This window comes from Euleptes europaea, chromosome 15 (assembly GCF_029931775.1).
Source record: "Euleptes europaea isolate rEulEur1 chromosome 15, rEulEur1.hap1, whole genome shotgun sequence".
Taxonomy (NCBI): Eukaryota; Metazoa; Chordata; class Lepidosauria; order Squamata; family Sphaerodactylidae; genus Euleptes; species Euleptes europaea.
Genome location: NC_079326.1, coordinates 51,675,110 through 51,694,135, shown reverse-complemented (window position 1 = coordinate 51,694,135; position 19,026 = coordinate 51,675,110). Strand labels below are relative to the sequence as shown.

Sequence of the window (19,026 nt, the reverse complement as noted above, 5' to 3'; positions counted from 1 at the left end):
TGTAGTGGTTAAGGGCAGCAGACTCTAATCTGGAGAACTGGATTTGATTCCCCACTCCTCCAGATGAGCAGCGAACTCTAATCTGGAGAACCAGGTTTGACACCACCACCCCCCAATCGTCCACTTGAGCAGCGGAGGCTAATCTGGAGAACCGGGTTGGTTTCCCCACTCCTACACATGAAGCCTGCTGGGTGACCTTGGGCCAGTCACAGTTCTCTCCGAACTCGCTCAGCCCCACCTACCTCACAAGGTGTCTGTTGTGGGGAGAGGAAGGGAAGGAGATTGTAAGCCATTTTGAGACTCCTTAAAGGTAGAGGAAAAAGCAGGGTATAAAAACCAACTCTTCTTCTCCGGCATCCAGTTGTCCCATGCACTTTGCCCTCTGCCTCTTCTCACTTAAAGCCACCACTGATGGCTCTTGCCAAAGGCCCTCAAAATCCTGAAGCCCGCCTTCCCAGAAAGTCTTCTAATTTTTCCATGTTCAAGGCTGTGATTTAGTAAATGTTTAAATGATGCTTTTAAAATTCCTTGTACTGTATACAACCATTGGGTGAGTAAAGTGAAGAATGCAACCAGTAGGCATGGATAGAGACAATAACCAAGTAGAAGGGAAAAGACTAGAGTAACAGACTTCTAGAGTTTTGTTTTTGTTGGTTCCATTGACCTCTGCTAGAGCAGTAGCAGCCCTGACCTGGGTGGCCCAGGCTAGCCTGATCTCGTCAGATCTCAGCTGCTAAGCAGGGTCAGCCCTGGTTAGTATTTGGATGGGAGACCACCAAGGAATACCAGGGTTGCTGTGCAGAGGAAGGCACTGGCAAACCACCTCTGTTAGTTTCTTGCCATGAAAACCCCAAAAGGGGTTGCCATATGTCGGCTGCGACTTGGAGGCAGTTTACACACAGAGAGAGCAGTAGCACAGTTATGAATGTTCACCATGAGCAAGATATTTACAACATTTTTTTCTGCTTTCCTACGTCTCCATCTCTTTCATTGTTTGATACTGACTGGACAGATACAGCCTGTTGTATCATTATTAGGGTTGCCAACCGCCAGGTAGTAGCGGGAGATCTCCTGCTAATACAACTGATTTCCAGCCGATAGAGATCAGTTCACCTGGAGAAAATGGCCGCTTTGGCAATTGGACTCTATGGCATTCAAGTCCCTCCCCTCCCTAAACCCCATCCTCATCGGGCTCCACCCAAAAAATCTCCCACCGGTGGCGGGACCTGGCAACCCTAATCATTATTATCTATGAAATCTTTGAATGTAGTTTACCTGCTATATCTGAACATTCAACGTTGGAGTCTTTTCAACACTGGTGATGTTTTCAGATGAACCAAGTTAGCAAAGCAAAATGAAACATCTGTATATTTCTGTCTTGTGAACTTCATCAAATAAAACTGTGTATGTGTGTGTTAAGTGCCGTCAAGTTGCTTCCGACTCATGGCGACCCTATGAATGAAAGTCCTCCAAATAAAATTACTGTCTAATATTCAATGGATATCTGTATATGTGACATATTTCACCAATAGAGATTGAGTAGGTCCCGTGTTTTTACTGTCTTCATTATCAACTTCAGCCCTACTTGAAATATGAAGTTGATAGTAGAGTAGTTGCAACCTCACCCAAGTCTGGAAATATGGTCACTCGCCTCTGTAGTCTGATGATAGGGGGTGGGGGAGAAAGGGGAGAAACCTCTGGAATAACCCCACCAGAAAACGGGGCATTGGTGTAAGGGACCCTATGGCACATTATGGCGATCCCATAGCGTTTTCAAGGCAAGAGATGAGCGGAGGTGGTTAGCCATTGCCTGCCTCTGTGTAGCGACCCTGGAATTCCTCAGTGGTCTCCTATCCAAATACTAACCAAGGCCAAGCCTGCTAAACTTCCTGGTACATCAGGAAGATGCTGTGTGTGTGTGCTGAACAGTATTAAAAACAGTGCCATAATACTGATTGGAAAAAAATCTGAGTTGGAGGTAACTTCTTACTTTTTTCCCTACCTTCCAACTGAGAGATATGTGCCAGAGGCAAAATTACTTAGTAGTTTTAGTGTGGTACTCTATGTTGCTTTAGTGTTTTTATACATTATGGCTTGGAGAAGGATTAAGCTTATTGTGCTTATTGCAAAGACGCTTTTGAACAGAGCATTAATCCATCAGCAACAAAAAAAATTCAGGTAATAGATCCGAACTCCTTTCTGAAGACAGTGTCCCCTGATGAACTCATGACTTTATGGAGTCAACGCCCAAAGAGAATTAATGACACAACATGATTAAGTAAACATGGATCGTTCATGAATAAGCCTCCTTATTTGAGGAGAAAACTTTACTGTGATTGCTGGTTTTTTGGAAGGACATTACCAATTTGGGTTTAAAATCTATGTTGTTTTCAGGTTCTGGAATTTCAGGACCATTATTTTCAATGACGAATAAATTTGAGGGTCTTGGGCAGCTTTTTAAAACGATAATGGCACCAAATTGGCACAGAATATAGTCCTCTCTCTAATCTAAAGACCCCCCCCCAACTATCAAGTGAATTGGACTGCCACTGAACTATATGCCTTGTTTTTATATCTTGTCTTACATTTCTTCAATAAAGCCTTCTTTTGCTTTATGGTGTGTTACTCAGGGAGTTACTGGAAGAAAACCCGGCGAACGTGGTTTCGTTACTGCACCAAAACAGGGTCAGCCTTGACACAGTCACCTTCTGGGTTAGTTTTCTGGCTGGTCGTCACCTGTTGTCTGTCCTAGGATTCTTCTCACTTGTCAATAAAGTGATGTCTTATTGTTTGTTTATTTTCTGGGTATCAAGTTCTCATCTACTTTTCTCTTTGTTGTCTGTCATTTGGGTTGTTTGGATTTTATCTGGATTTTGTGGTTATCTGTCCAAGCAACCGGAATTTTCCATTCAGGTGATCTTCTTGTACTCCATCTTCCCTACGGGGTTGGGATTTCCCCTTGGTTCCCTGGCCGGGCATCGCTTTGTCTGCTATTTTAGGATATATTGTTTGGTGACAGATAAAGTCTTCTCTAGTTCCTATAAAAATCTGGAATTGCTGAGAATGACCAATGCTCTTTCTGACCTGGAAGACCCTTCTTGGCCTCTTCCAGAGGGGACGGGCCATGGCTCAGTGGTAGAGCATCTGCTTGGCATGCAGATGGTCCTCGGTTCAATCCCTGGCATCTCCAGTTAAAGGGACTAGGCAGGCAGGTAGGTGATGTGAAAGGCCTCTGCTTGAAACCCTGGAGAGCTGCTGCCGGTCTGAGTAGACAACACTGACTTTGATGGACTGGGGGTCTGATTCAGTATAAGGCAGCTTCATGTGTTCAGAACGTTCTGAGGTGTGCTTTTCATATAAATGCTGCAAAGCTGGCCAACCATTGGCAGTATTCTGTCTATTTCTTTTGAACATACCTCCCTGGGTGTTATGAAGATAAAACGGGAACGAGAGAACAGTGGACTTCACCCTGGACTTCTTGGAGGGAGGGTGGGATAAAACATATAATAGAAAAATGGGCAGAAACCTACTGGTCTGCTCGCAAGCCAGATTTCCTGCTTCAAATTCTGGAAAGCCTTTGTTGGTTTACCTAACATATGGATGTTATGTGATCACCAGAACTGTAAGTTCTTGTTGATATTCAATAAAAGGCTCCATTCTGCTTCAGTAGGAACAAACATACCTGGGTGTCTTATTTCGTAAACAAACTTCATGAATGATATGCTAACTTTCCATGGGTTTTTTGTTTTTTTTTGGACTTGTTATTAGAAACGAGGGTTACGGAGCTAACGATTTCAGGGCAGGGTTTAACCATGGAATGGTCCTTACTCTTGCCTACTGCCCCAAGTGGTGGGAAATTCGAAGCAGGCTTTAGAGCAGGGGTCCCCAACGTGGTGCCTTCCAACATATTTTCTGGTGCCTGCTGCCAACTATTTTTAGGAAGTGGGTGGGGCCAGGTAGGGCTTTTGCCCAGCAAAGCTTCTGATTGACTGCAGGAGATTTGATTGGCTGTGCAGGTTTTTTATTTGCCTATGAGAATTATATTGGTTTCTACTTAAATTGGTCAGGGATGTGGAATGGTATAGTATAGCCCAATCTTGTCAGATCTCAGAAGCTACGCTGGGTTGATACTTGGAAGGAAGACCTCCAAGGAAGTCTCTGCAGATGAAGGCAATGGCAAACTCCTCTGAACACATGAACACATGAAGCTGCCTTATACTGAATTAGACCCATCAAAGTCAGTATTGTCTACTCAGACTGGCAGCGGCTCTCCACGGTCTCAGGCAGAGGTCTTTCACATCACCTTCTTGCCTTGCCCCTTTAACTGGAGATGCCGGGGATTGAACCTGGGACCTTCTGCATGCCAATCAGACGCCCTAAAAACTGAGCCACAGCCCCTGCTTAATCACTTGACTTGAAAACCCCAGCCATAAGTCGGCTGCTACTTAACAGCACTTTACAGACACACACTTCAATTATTGTCGAAGGCTTTCACGGTCAGAGTTCATCAGTTCTTGTAGGTTATCCAGGCTGTGTGACCGTGGTCTTGGTATTTTCTTTCGCCAGCAGCTGTGGCAGGCATCTTCAGAGGAGTAACGCTGAAGGACAGCGTCTCTCAGTGTCAAGTGTGTAGGAAGAGTAATATAAAGTCAGAAGGGGGTTAGGTTTGAGCTGAGTCATTGTCCTGCAAAGTATTAAAGGTAATGTGCTAATCATTGTCCTGTAAGTATCAAGATAATGTGCTAATGAGGGTGTGGTATGTTAATGTGGAACCATTGTATCCTGAAGTGATCTGTTAACATGTGGAATCCAAAGCTAATCCGCATGGCTATTGTGGACTGTAGTCTTTGTTAGTCTGGAGGTTTTTAGGACAGGAAGCCAAGCCTTATTCATTCTTAAACTCTCTTCTTTTCTGTTAAAGTTGTGCTGATGTTTACGAATTTCAATGGCTTCTCTGTGCAATCTGACAAAATAGTTGGTAGAATTGTCCAGTCTTTCAGTGTCTTGGAATAAGACCCTGTGTCCTGTTTGGGTCAGTCCATGTTCAGCCACTGCTGATTTCTCAGGTTGGCCAAGTCTGCAGTATCTTTCATGTTCTTTTATCCTTGTTTGTATGCTGCGTTGTGTGGTCCCGATGTAAACTTCTCCACAACTGCAAGGTATACGATATACTCCTGCAGAGGTGAAGGGGTCTTTTGTCTTTTGCTGTGATGTGTTGTGCTAAGTGCCATCAAGTCGCTTCCAACTCATGGCGACCCTATGAATCAATGTTCTCCAAAACTGCCTATCTTTAACAGCCTTGCTCAGGTCTTGCAAACTGAGGGCCGTGGCTTCTTTTATAGAGTCAGTCCATCTCTTATTGGGTCTTCCTCTTTTCCTGCTGCCCTCAACTTTTCCTAGCATGACGGTCTTTTCCAGTGACTCTTGTCTTCTCATAATGTGCCCAAAGTACAACAGCCTCAGTTTAGTCATTTTAGCTTCAAGGGTCAGTTCAGGCTTGATTTAATCTATAATCCGCTGATTTGTTTTTTTGGTAGTCCACAGTATCCATAACACTCTTAAGTTTCCATTAGAGGCAACTTAAATGCCATAGGAAAACCCACAAACAGGGCCTAGAGAAGGAAGCCCTCTCCTACTGGCTGCTCCCTAAAATCTGATAGTTAGAGATGTTCTGCCTCTAAACCCTGAGGTCCTGTTTGGTTTTTGTGGCCAACAGCCCAGCTATAGACGTATCCTCTATAACCTTGTCCAGCTTCCTTTCAAATTCATCTAAATCAGCAGCCACCCCCATGTTTAATGGCAGTGAAGTTCCACAAATCCAGCTACCCATTGTAAGAGGGAGTATTTCCTTCACTTTGTCTTGACTCTACTGCCGAACAGTTTTGTACGGTGGCCAGAATTCTAGTACAGTAGGACAGGAGAGGGAGAAAAGTTGCTCTTTGGCTGCTTTCTCTAGGCTCATAATTTTGTTGCCCTGTGTGATGTCACTCAGTCATTGCCTTCTTTCTCAGCTACGGAGCGCTGCCTTATAATGAATCAGGCCCTTCATCCATCCAAGTCAGTATTGTCTACTCAGACCGGCAGCGGCTCTCCAAGGTCTCAGGCAGAGGTCTTTCCCATCACCTACTTGCCTAGTCCCTTTAACTGGAGATGCCAAGGACTGAACCTGGGACCTTCTGCATGCCAAGCAGATGCTCTGCCACTGAGCCACAGCTCCTCCCAAAGATGGTTCAGCTTTTCCACACCGGGCAGGTACCTCAACGCCAGGAACATCTGCTTGCCCCTTTCTTCACTTCTTCCAGCTCTTCAGTGTCCTTTTTGAGCTGAAGTAACTAGATCTGTACACAGTCTTCCAAATGAAGCCATGCCAGGGGCTTGCATACAGGCATTAATACGTGGGGCATTTCATTCTCAATCCTTCTTCTGATGATCATTACCATGAAATTTGCCCTTTTAATCACCCCTGGGCATTGAATCAACATTTTCAGTGAGCTCTCCACCACAGCCCCAAGGTCTATGTCTTGGTTCCTCACAGTTTAGACTCTATTGGCATATATTTGAATTTAGGATTTTTACTCTTGTGTATGCCATCTTGCATTAACTACCTTTGTGCATGAGCACAAGACAGGTTAAATAGTCTGAAAATAGTCTGAGATGTGCCCCATCCATATCCTGGGACCGAGGAACTATTGGCAATAGGGTTGCCAACCTCCAGGTACTAGCTGGAGATCTCCTGCTATTATAACTGATCTCCAGCCGATAGAGATCAGTTCACCTGGAGAAAACGGCAGCTTTGGCAATTAGACTCCATGGCACTGAAATCCCTCCCCTCCCAAACCCTGCCCTCCTCAGACTCCACCCCAAAAACCTCCCGCTCGTGGTGAAGAGGGACCTGGCAACCCTATTTGGCAAAGATACCAATAGCACAGGGGTCTCAAAACTGTGGCTCCAGAGCCGCATGCGGCTCTTTGGCCCGTTGAGTGCGGCTCTCCGAACTTGGTTCGGAGACCCTGCTCTTGCGCCCGCTCGCGCCGGCAGCCAGGCTGTGGAGCCGGCACGCCTGAGAGAGAGAGAGAGTGGGTGAGCGGGCGCGCTGTCTCTCCCCACCCCCCGCCGTGGAGAATGGCCGGGTCCCCCTTTCCCTTGCCCTCAATGGTTGGGAGGCTAAAGCCTCCCCTCTAGCCATGCGATTGCTGGGCTGGCGGCTTGGCGGTTCCTGCCCCCCCCCCGCCTATCAGCTGTTGGGCAGGGTGGGCTTCCTTTGGTAGACCTGGCCTCCGGCTGAGTCCCATTGGGAGGCCAAGTCTACCCACTGGCTTTCTTGGCGGTAAACCTGGACTCCGAGGAGGGGGGAAAAAAAAGTCCCCCTTCAGAGGCCAGGTCTACCAATTGGCTTCTATGGGCCTCCGGAGGCCAGGTCTACTGCCAAGAAAGCCAATGGGTAGACATGGCCTCCCAACGGGACTCAGCCGGAGGCCAGGTCCACCAATAGGCTTTTATGGCGGTAGACCAGGCCTCCAGACGAGGACTCCGGATGGGGAGAGGGAAATGGCAGGAACTTACAATTTAATTTTTATCAATAAATAAGATCACTATTAAGTATGATATAAAGTTTTATTCAGTGTACCTATAGTTTAATTAAGACTTAAAACTTTAATTAAAATTTATTAAGTTAATAAACAGTGTACCTACCTATATAGTTTAAGTTTAAGAAATTTGGCTCTCAAAAGAAATCTCAATCGTTGTACTGTTGATATTTGGCTCTTTTGACTAATGAGTTTCCCGACCCCTGCAATAGCACCATAATTTATGAGTGCAGAAGAAGGGGTCTGTCCCACAAGGGTTATGGGTCAGAGGCAGATAGTGAAGAGCCTCCTGCCCAGGCACTGGACAGGGAAGAAGGAAACCTGAAAAGACGGTTGGAAGAAGGACAAGCAGGCAATGAGGCTTGGGAGACAGGGAAGGAGATTGTGGATTTGCCATGTAAACCTTTCTTTTAAAAAATCTTAGCCATAGCAACTTTAGCACTTTCAATACGAGCTCAAGTTCTTCCAAATCAATTCCATGTATGTTTGAAGTGGAATTACTGCAATGTAGAGGGGTTTTTTTTGGCTCATTGCACTCTGGCTCCTCCCCATAGGTTTCATTTTTTTCTTAGTTCTTGAAATCACAAGAATTACTCCGGTGCTGGAAGCAACTGGTGAAGCCAACTTCCTTGTTGGTGTTTGACATCTTCGTGGACAGCTTTCCAGCGGTGGTTTTGACTGGCAGAATGGCTTGCCCCCCACAGTCAAATGGGCTCATATTTTTTGTGAATGGAAAGAAGGTAAAGATTTATTTGTTTATTTGTGGTTTGGTGTGCTGCTTTTTTAAAATTGGAAAAATCATAAGGAAGGCTAGTGATACATAGTAAGGGTTATCCCTCAAAAGGGACCTTTCAAATTGATTACATTTGAACACGTTTTTCTGTAGTCATTGGATGTTTTACCATGTTATTTTTCACTAGTTGACAAATTGTTGTAACCATGCCCAGGCAAATAAAACTATCCAATTGTTCATCGTATATACCTAGGCTAAAAATGTGCAAACACTTCCTCATGTGTTTGAATGCCCAAGTCTGATTAAAATGGATAGGAACAGAATATCCAACTTTGTGAGCCAGCGTGCTATAGTGGTTAAGAGTAGTGGTTTGGAGCAGTGGATTCTGATCTGGAGAACCAGGTTTGATTCCCCACTCCTCCACATGAGCAGCGGAGGCTAATCTGGTGAACTGGGTTGGTTTCCCCACTCCTGCACATGAAGCCAGCTGGGTGACCTTGGGCTAGTCACACTCTCTCAGCCTCACCTACCTCACAAGGTGTCTGTTGTGGGGAGGGGAAGGGATAGTGAATGTAAGCCTTGAGACTCCTTATGGTAGAGAAAAGCAGGATATAAAAACCAACTTTTCTTCTTCACAGCCCACGCCTCAGGCCAAGTACATTCTTTGGTGGTGCCATCAAGTCACAGCCAACTTATGGCACCCCCAAAGGGTTTTTCAAGGCAATCAGATGACCCAAGGTGGTTTACCATTGCATTCCTCTGTATAGTGTCCTGGACTTCCTTGGTGGTCTCCCAACCAAATGCTTCACAGGGCTAGCCCTGCTTAGCTTCCAAAATCAATATCAAATGTCACTGAAAATGCCTCATGATTTTTAAAACAATGCTCTGAAAAAGAAACATGTGCTGATCCTGATGAATTGCTGCTTAAATACCAGTTTTACACTAACTCAATTGGCCTAAGTGGAATACCGCATATTTTGAAGCAAGTGTCTATTATATTCTTTCAAAGTGATAGTGTTCTCCTTATGCTTCTTCCTCATACACATTACTGCTCTTCTGATGCTAAATTTCTTATTGCTACCAGCAACCAAATTCACTTCTATTTACAGTTCTCTGCTAACAGATTACTCAAGTCTATATTTCCTGATTTGGGATGGTTCTCGTTTTTCTGTACGACTTGTGTGAGAAAGAGAAATGGGAGCTGAAGAAAACAAGCGCTGTGATATTAATTCACCCTCTATCAAAAGCACAGGTAATCCTCTTTGGCAAGGGGTATTATGATCAGCCTCTTCTTTCATTTCTAATGCAGGTAATTGAAAGGTGTGCTGATCCTGAAGAACTGCTGCTTAATTACCTGAGAAAGGGGCGTATCCTTTGACATTTTTCTTTTACGTTGCATAAGAGTCCTTGTCTTGATTCAAAAAGAGGAAACCTAGGAGCCAAAACAACCTCATGTCTTTTTGAAAGTAAGATAGAAGTCAAAATAGTTGGGAGAAGTTGAGAAAAGGCTAATTCCTTGGTTGCAGTCTTTGCCAGAGCCACCAACAAAGCAAGGGACCCCCTCCTTAGAAGTCCTAACTCTCTGACAGAGATACTACATGGGGTTTTCCCCCCTCAGCTGCAATTGGTGGGATGCCTGGCAACCACATTACCACCACACAAGATCTACAAATACTTAATTCAGGTGAAGCTACAAGAGACCAATAATTCATCTACCTAAAATATATAATTAAAGTATTCTCTTCATAAATAATATGGGACAGGGGTGTCAAACATAAGGCCCGCAGGCTGGATTTGGCCCCTTGAGTGCTCTTATCCAGCCTGCAAGCCAGCCAAGACATCCACACACCCCGCTCCCGTTCTGGGCTGGCGAGGCATGGCCGGGGCCAACCAAGTGACATGTATAATTCACAGTGGGTAGCCGTGTTAGTCTGTCTGCAGTAGTAGAAAAGAGCAAGAGTCCAGTAGCACCTTAAAGACTAACAAAAATATTTTCTGGCAGGGTATGAGCTTTCTGAAGAAGTGAGCTGTGGCTCACGAAAGCTCATACCCTGCCAGAAAATATTTTTGTTAGTCTTTAAGGTGCTACTGGACTCTTGCTCTTTTCTACTAAGTGACATGTATGTTATATCCGGCTCTCGTAACAATAGAGTTCGACACCCCTGATCTAGGGGATCAGATTTATACCATGCCTTCTTAAACTTAGCTGTTAGCTTGGTAAAAAGCTTTCTTTTAATTTATTTCCCAGTTTTCTTTCCTTCGATAAAAGAAAACAGGGATGCTGTGAAAAAGTGCCAGTATGAAACCCTTGTTTTCCTTAACCGTGTTGTGCAAAATAAAGTCCGTCTCACGGGAACCAAGTATGGCTGTGGAATCGGAGGCTGTGGAGCCTGCACGGTCATGGTCTCTACGTACGACCCCGACTCCAAGAAGATACGGTATCCTTTCTTAAAGAGAAAGATAGATACTGGGAAGCTCTTCACACACAGATAGTACTGTTTTTCACTGTTTTAAGTGACAGGGCTCTTCTGCAAAAAATCCTGGGACATGTAATTCTTCTGCATGCTGATAATTTAGAGAAGAGCAAGAAAAGTCCTGTTCCACAGTTGGAGGCTCTCATCCAGTCTTTGATTTGCTTTGGGCCAGACAGCAGCACTGACCCCTTTATGGGTGAGGGGAATGTGGGATGGTGAAGGGCAGAATCTGAAGGTAAGATGGAGTTAGAAGCATTACTAGAATTGAAGACGTTAAGGGATCTATGTGATTGCCAAGTTACTGTTCAGACACCAGCGCTAGGGTTGCCAACTTTCAGATGGTGTCTGGAGATCTCCCAGGATTACAACTGATCTCCAAGTGTCAGAGATCAGTTCACCTGGAGAAAGCAGCTGCTTTGGAAGCTGGACTCTATGGAATTATACCCCACTGAGGTCCCTCCCCTCCCCAAACTCTGCCTTCCTCAGGCTCCACCTCCAACATCTCTAGGTATTTCCCAACCCAGAGCTGGCAAGCCTCATCAGCCTGGCTCAAACTGGGTTACTAATTTATACAAAAACCAACTTTTCTGTATGCAAAGGCTGAGTATTGTGGCCCCTTCTCAGACATTTATCTGATCGCAGTCTCTTTCCCCTGCATCATAATGGATGGAGAAAGGGTTACAACTGGGAATACCATGGGTGACTGGACAAACGTGCCCCCTAACCTAGCCCCTTGTTGTTCCAAGAGTTGGGCGTATGACAACAGGGTTTTCACCTTGAGGTTTTCCAGAGGAGCCTGGTGCCTTTTGAATTCTGATGCTGCAGGTTTTGTGCCATATTTCCAGTTGGATAAGACTGATCCTCAGAGCATCCAAACAGCTTAAGATGGCCCTAGAAAACACTACCAAAAAGTCATTAACAGTATCAGAATGAACAGTATTGGAATTCTCCTTCACATTCCAAAGACATTTTCCAGCCAACTCTTGTCTGCTCCCGTTATGCTCATTGCATGGTGCTGCAGTAACCACCGTGGAAGGTGTTGGAAACACAAAAACCAAGCTTCATCCCATTCAGGTGAGAGCTTAAAGGCTAGGGAACAAATGCTTGTTTTGTGGTGATGTCTGGTCCCTAGACTAGAAGGCCCCTGACCCACAAATCTAGCTGGTGAAGTTCTATATTTAATTATATCTGTTTCATTTACATCCCACCTTTCTTCCATGGCTCTTGAGACTGTGTATATGGAGTTCCCAGGCAGTGAGTCTGCCATCCTGCACCGACCTGCAAGATGGCTATAGCGTGTGCCTTCAGAACATTCCCCGGTACCTTAAAATAGATGGAGATAAAGAGATGGGAACAGACTTTCTTCTGTGTTTCTTCCACTTGTATTAAAGATGGAGGAGCAGGGCCAGGAAAGAAAAGGTGGCGGGAAGGAGCATGCTGTGGACAGGGGTGGTCAGGGGACACAACGAGGAGGGCACCAAGGTGCTGCTGGGGCTCAGCTCACTTCCAGAAGATAACCCTTCTGTGTGGACCATCCATTGAAATATGTTTCACAAGCAGAGCTTGTTTCCCTTCCAGGAAAGGCTTGCCAAGTGCCACGGCTCCCAGTGTGGCTTCTGCACCCCCGGGATGGTGATGTCGATGTATTCTCTGCTGAGGAACCACCCGGAACCCACCATGGAGCAGATTTTGGCCGCGCTGGATGGTAGGCTGGCTTTCTCCAAAGTTTTAAAGAACCACTTGGCCAAGAGACAACGAAATATAAGAAATGGGGGGGGGGGAGCTGGTGAGGAAGTGCCTAGTTGTGAGCAATCTCCTCCAATTAATTTGGCTGCTGTAGTCAACTCTGTTGGTACCTCTTTCTTCTGAAGGAGTTTTTCAACAATGTACCTGCTGGCTGCTTGTGGCACGCACAGTGGTCTCAGGACTTTTCCACATGGGTTTGTTTTTTGTTAGTTAGTTCTGACCCCTTACTGCTTAGGTGTATGCCCTCATTTTTCGCACACATTTTTATGCCTTCATTTTTCACTTCAGTTCCACCCCACCCCCAATTCCTGGTTTTTCCAGTTCTTTTGAGACCACTTTTACACCAGTCTTTTTCTGGAAGCCAATTTTGAGTCGGTTTTTTCCTCATGTCTAATGTTTCTGTCGGTTTTCTTTCTTCCGCCCACCCCCTCCCACCTCCAGCCCACTTTTTGATGACTGGACTGTTCTGGTCAAACCACTCCCACTTCCCCCCCCCCGTAAAGATGAGTTTTTCATTTTCTTTTTTTAAAGACACTAAAACATCAATACATCATTAGATTGCTGTAACAATTGGCTTAACAGTTTCTCTAAATTCCCAGCTTTCATTTTTTTTAAAGTAAGTCTCTATCCCTCTCCCTTTTTAGAAATAACTTAAATATGTATTTCTTCTTCCTTTGTCTGATCCTTTCTTCCAGGTAATTTATGCCGTTGCACTGGGTACAGGCCTATAATTGACAGCTTCAGTGTTTTCTCTCCGGTAAGATTGGGGGGGGGGGACCCTAATAAAGCAGTTCATTGATATAGCCAAAAGTGTCCTTTAATGGAGAATATGGGAGCCGGATGATATTTGGACAGAGAACGTGCCACCAAGTGCCTATTCATGTATGTTACAGTGGGAGAAAAATAGCAAGGCTGTTGCTAAATATTGTGGCTAAATATTGTATGGTTACACTCAAAGAACGTTGCCTTAAGAGTATTCCCCCAATCTAATCTGGATAATGTATAACCTGGTATTTTATATTGAGATTAGTCTTGGTGTGAAAATTCACTTTTTGTAAGGTTATCTCTGTTTTATCTGGCAAATAGCCATAAATAAATTATTATTATATAAGTGTAAGGATGTGTCACTGGCCACCAACATTAGATTAATTCATGTCATTGTATTCCCTATTACTATGTATGGGTGTGAAAGCTGGAAATTGAAGAAAGCTGATAGGAAGAAAGTAGATTCCTTTGAAATGTGGTGTTGGAGGACGGATACCCTGGACCACTGAAAAAACCAAATCAGTAGGTTCTAGATCAAATCAAGCCTGAACTGACCCTAGAAGCTAAAATGACTAAACTGAGGCTAATGTATTTTGGTCACATCATGAGATGACAAGAGTCACTGGAAAAGACAGTTATGCTAGAAAAAGTTGAGGGCAGCAGGAAAAGAGGAAGATCCAACAAGAGATGGATAGACTCAATAAAGGAAGCCACAGCCCTCAATTTGCAAGATCTGAACAAAGCTGTCAAAGATAGGACATTTTGGAGGACTTTCATTCATAGGGTCGCCATGAGTCGGAAGTGACTTGACAGCGCTTAATGCACACACAAATTATTATTTTTCTTGTTATTGTTATTAAGGCTGTGTGTATTCTGTGCTAAATTACAAAATTCTGCAGCACGAAAAGCCAAACTGTACTAAAAAGGGGTGTGTGTTACTGCACTTATCTGAAACTTGGTCCTCTAAGCTCATAGATACACTGGCACTTTCAAGTGAACATCGAATACTTCCATAACTGGCCATGGCATCTTGTGAATAGGTTTGACTGAAAGGACATCTTCTGTAACCCTCATGGCTGACAGAGCCCTGCTGATCTGAGAACAGAGCAAGAGAAAAGAACAGCCAAGCGTGCTTTAAACCACCCAGTTCATTTCTTGTAAGTTATAGCCATCGTATTATTTTTTTAATGCTCTCTGCAGGAGTGCTGTCCCCTGGCAGGGAGTGGGAAATGTTGCTTGGATCAAGAAGAGGGGAAGGGGAAAGAAAGAGAAGAAGATTTAGCTCCGGAGCCTAAAAGAGGAGATCGGGTAAGCTATGGCCTCCTCATTTCCATATTTTTAGTAAAAGAACATACGTAGACTTCTGTGAATGCCACTGAGTTTCAACAAGAACATTCAGTGCTGGGCAGGAGGGTGGGGTGGGAATTGTTTCACCTTTGCTCATCTTGCTTGGACTAGAGCTAGGGTTGCCAGGTCCCTCTTCACCACCGGCAGGAGGTTTGGGGGGCGGAGCCTAAGGAGGGCAGGGTTTGGGGAGGGGAAGGACTTCAATGCCATAGTGTCCAATTGCCAAAGCAGCCATTTTCTCCAGGGGAACTGATCTCTATCGACTGGAGATCAGTTGTAATAGCAGGAGATCTCCAGCTATTACCTGGCGATTAAACCACAAAATAGAAGCACTCCTGTGCTAATACTATAAATATTAAATAAATAAATACCAAGACCACGGTTACACAGCCCGGATAACCTACAAGAACCAATAATACCATAAGGTTAGAAATTCAGCACAGAGATACTAGTACAAAGTAGGCAAAATATTATAGTGTTTAAACATGTAATGAAACAAAGTGCAATGATACATACAGGAAACGAGGGGATACGAGCTTAGCCATTACACTTGGGAGTATCCTACGGGAACCAGCTAACTGAATATATGATACATGATACAGTTTGTAAAATTGAATTAAATTGGGGCTGAAGAAATATTCTTGAAACGGCCGTCCCCCATCTACTGCTATCCTATGAAGACTTGAATATTTATCGAAGTACCTTATGGACTTTTTAATGAATTTTCCTACAACTACACAAGGAAATCTCATTGCATAAAGACTGCATCAGAAAAAGAATTGTACATTTGTATATATAGTTGCATGTGTTTCCTGTATGTATCATTGCACTTTGTTTCATTACATGTTTAAACACTATAATATTTTGTCTACTTTGTACTAGTATCTCTGTACTGAATTACCTGGAGATTGGCAACCCTAACTAGAGCTATTAGCACAGGGATCCTCAATGTGATCCCTGTGACTTATGTCCATCATACCCACTGATTCAGATGGTCTGACACTGGTGGAACTTCCCAGATGGAAGTGTCCTCAAGAAGGAGCAAGAGAATATACTGTTGGCTATAATCTTCCTGAACTAACAGCTGAGCATCTTAGAGGAAGCCAACAAGGAGTAGTCCCAGTCGATCCAATCAGTCATTCCATGACAGTTCCTTTGCCTACGGCTACACCAAGGGGATGACTCAAAACAAGACTTAGGTTAGTCACAGCCCTGAGGTGTCTTCTGATGCCAGTATTCAATTAATGTCCCTCCTCCACATGAGCCACATGGCCAGGCACATGTCAGAAATGACTATACTTCTGCTGTAACTTGCCCAGGGTGCAGCACAATGCAGAGAAAGAGCAGATTTTCCCTGCTGCTGAGTGCAGGACCATGCAGTCAAGATGAGTTCAACCTGAACAGTGAAATTGATTGCAAACGTTTATCCAACAGTAAATTAATTTGCCTGTAAATGTCCACATCTTTTTCATATCTTGCCCGTTACTGCTGTGATAATTTTTATTACCCCCATTTGGAGTAGCCAACCTTGAGCTGAGGCGTGGAGATTCCTGGAATTACAATGGATCTCCAGGCTCCAGAGAGCATTTCCCCTGGAGAAAATGGCACCTTTGGAGAAAATGGCATTATACTGCACTGAGGCCCCTCCCCTCCTCAAACCCTCCCCTCCTTAGGCTCCACCCCCAAATCTTCAGGAATGTTACAGCAGATTGGCAACCTTTCTTGCTTGCAAGAAACCCATGTGTACACCTAAGCACTCAGATCTGTCTGGCTCAATGGCGTGTAGAGGTGGCACTTTTGAGATATAAACCCTGCTTTTCCATTGTCCCTATATGCCAATGTTGGGCTTCAATTTCTTTTCCATAAGATGTGTTCAGGTCTCTGCCAGCCAGAAGAATTCCAGCCCCAGGATCCAACCCAGGACTACATATTTCCACCTGAACTTGTGGTAGGAAATAATCCTTTTACTGGTGCTTGCTGAGAATAATTGTTAATAAGTAGTGGTTTTTAAAAGAGAAATAAAAGCATGTGGCAATATGTATTATACTGCTTTGCAGAGTTTAAAAAGGGTTTTTAATTACCAAATTTGAATGAGAAAAAAGGGGGGAGTTATGTTGTCTAATAAACATTACAACAAGGTCATACAAAATATTCTCAAGTCTAGCTCACTTTAACTATATGATTCTAATTAGTGGGCTACCTACCACTTTTCTCTTCACCATCTCACTTAATAATTTAGGGAGATTTCCCCAATAGTAGTTCACATTTGGACAGCTCCACCATATATGAATGGTGGACACTTTCCCTTATAAGAATAGGTCATTGATACTTTTATTCATCCTACTGATCCTACCTAAAGCGAAATACCATCTATAGAGCATTTTCAGACCATTTTTTCTTATGTTGACATTAACTGAAGCGTGTAGATTACATTAGCTTGCAGACGTGCAGTTTGAATACAGTTTTTAATTTGCAGTTTGAAATCTCGCCCAAGGTTTGTGTTCCATTTTTGTCTGACCTGTTCCAGAGATATGTTCTCATTTTTCTCGCTTGTACGTTCCTGTTTCTTCGGGGTGGGGGGTCCATGTTCTGCATGTGTTTTGCTCCTTCTAGTAGTCGATACCACACAGATTTATGTCTGGCATAAAAACCTGCAGTTCAAACCCACAAGACATAAACCTATGTGATATTGAATCGACTACTAGAGGGAGAAAAATGTGTGGAACTGACCCCACCCCCAAGAAACAAAAAGTTACAAGTGAGGGAAATGAAAATGCAGAAAAGCCAATTATTTCGCCTTCTTTTAAGAAGTCACTAAAATGGCTTAAACCAGTCTCTATCAAGTTTGCCAAATTACCTGATAGCTTAGTCCAAATAGTTTATTAAAAATACACCATTAATGGGGAAAAATGGGTGTCAATTGATTTTTAAATTTATTCCGTGTGTAGTCATCAGTGCAGCCTTAACTGAATCTGGTATTTGATTGTCCTCTAAATAGTCCATTTCCTTAGACCATAACCATGTTGTCAGAGGCACTGCCAAGCAAATTTGCTGTATTTGAGATTGTAGGTGGAATTACAATTTACGTCAGCAACCATTGTCTCCTTAAGCAAAACTGCCAGTTAACTCAAAGGCAGTTGATGGTAGGATATCCAGGAGAGAATCATTGGGCTGAGGAAGCAAAGCACAAATATTGTCCGGTGGGAGGACATTCAAAAGGGCGGATCATTTGGCAGAGAAAGGGTTAAGCACCTCCACCAGCTAATTCCCCCCTTCTGTGATTCCACCTTGTGGTCTTGCTTTCCCACCATCTTTAAAGCTCCACCCTAAGTGTTGGAAGACAGAAACTCCATGACCATGTTGTCTGGGCTCACATTCTTTTCCATCCCTGATCCGTTGCTATCAAAGAATGCTTGTTTCTGCTTTAACATCAGCGTTATTTCCTCACAGAGAATGGCTGATGAGAACAAAGAAAGAACTCTGGTTTTCAACGGGAAAAGGACTACCTGGATTTCTCCCATTGCACTACAGGAACTTCTGGGCCTGAAAGCCAAGTACCCAAATGCCCCCCTTGTTGTAGGGAACACAAGTGTAGGTAGGTAAATAATGAAGCCCTCTTTTCACAGGGTCAGCAGAGTGTGTGCATAGTGTGATGTACACATTACTAGGATTTCAGTTCAGCACAAGGAAGGCTGAGCCAAATTAATTAAATTAATTCGTGAAGTTGCCTTCTATTGAATCAGGTCAGATGTCCATTAAGGTCCATATTGCCTATTCAAACTGGCAGTGGGTCTCCAGGGTCTCAGGCAGAGGTCTTTCACATCAGCTACTACCCATTCCTTTTAACTGGAGATGCCAGGGATTGAACCTGGGATCTAACACAAGTGGATGCTCTACCACTGTTTCTAATCAAAGCAAATTGTCGGTGAGAAGTTTCCAGATGAGTAGCAAGGAAGTATCTGAACCCATTTGTCCTGAATCAGTTATGTCATGGGAAGCAGAAGCCTGATTGAGCTCTCCATTGATCATACAAAATATTTCAAGTGAACTTCAGTTGTGTGAATGCTAAAGCTAAGCCTACATATGCAGCAGAATGAGGTGGTAGAGTCCTAATTCAGTCAAATGGACTGCACCACTTCTCAGCTGAAACCACACACCCCATTACCTTCCTTTCAGCTGTTCAGGAAGTCCACATTTGAAGACACTGTTACCATTTTGTTTGATACCATTCTAATTTTTCTATCATCTGGTTTTTGTTCCCTTTAGGACTTGATGTGAAAATGCTGGGTGTCTGTCACCCAGTTGTCCTTTATCCTGCTAGGGTTCCAGATCTGCATCTTGTCTCCATGGCAGACAATGGTAACTCTCCAGTGTA

General features: G+C 44.0%; 1 protein-coding gene across 1 annotated transcript in view; it reads left to right on the top strand.

Annotated features, from left to right (window-relative positions):
• Positions 1 to 8,272: 8,272 nt before the first annotated feature.
• LOC130487788 (aldehyde oxidase 3-like) overlaps positions 8,273 to 19,026 on the top strand; it is a 49,803-nt gene continuing 39,049 nt past the window's right edge. Inside the window, exons 1-10 of the mRNA XM_056861304.1 lie at positions 8,273 to 8,326; positions 9,629 to 9,686; positions 10,661 to 10,757; positions 11,759 to 11,867; positions 12,372 to 12,498; positions 13,235 to 13,296; positions 14,505 to 14,612; positions 16,519 to 16,599; positions 18,102 to 18,246; positions 18,918 to 19,010. Of these exons, the coding sequence (XP_056717282.1) occupies positions 8,273 to 8,326; positions 9,629 to 9,686; positions 10,661 to 10,757; positions 11,759 to 11,867; positions 12,372 to 12,498; positions 13,235 to 13,296; positions 14,505 to 14,612; positions 16,519 to 16,599; positions 18,102 to 18,246; positions 18,918 to 19,010 (934 nt within the window). The remainder of the gene's footprint in view (positions 8,327 to 9,628; positions 9,687 to 10,660; positions 10,758 to 11,758; positions 11,868 to 12,371; positions 12,499 to 13,234; positions 13,297 to 14,504; positions 14,613 to 16,518; positions 16,600 to 18,101; positions 18,247 to 18,917; positions 19,011 to 19,026) is intronic.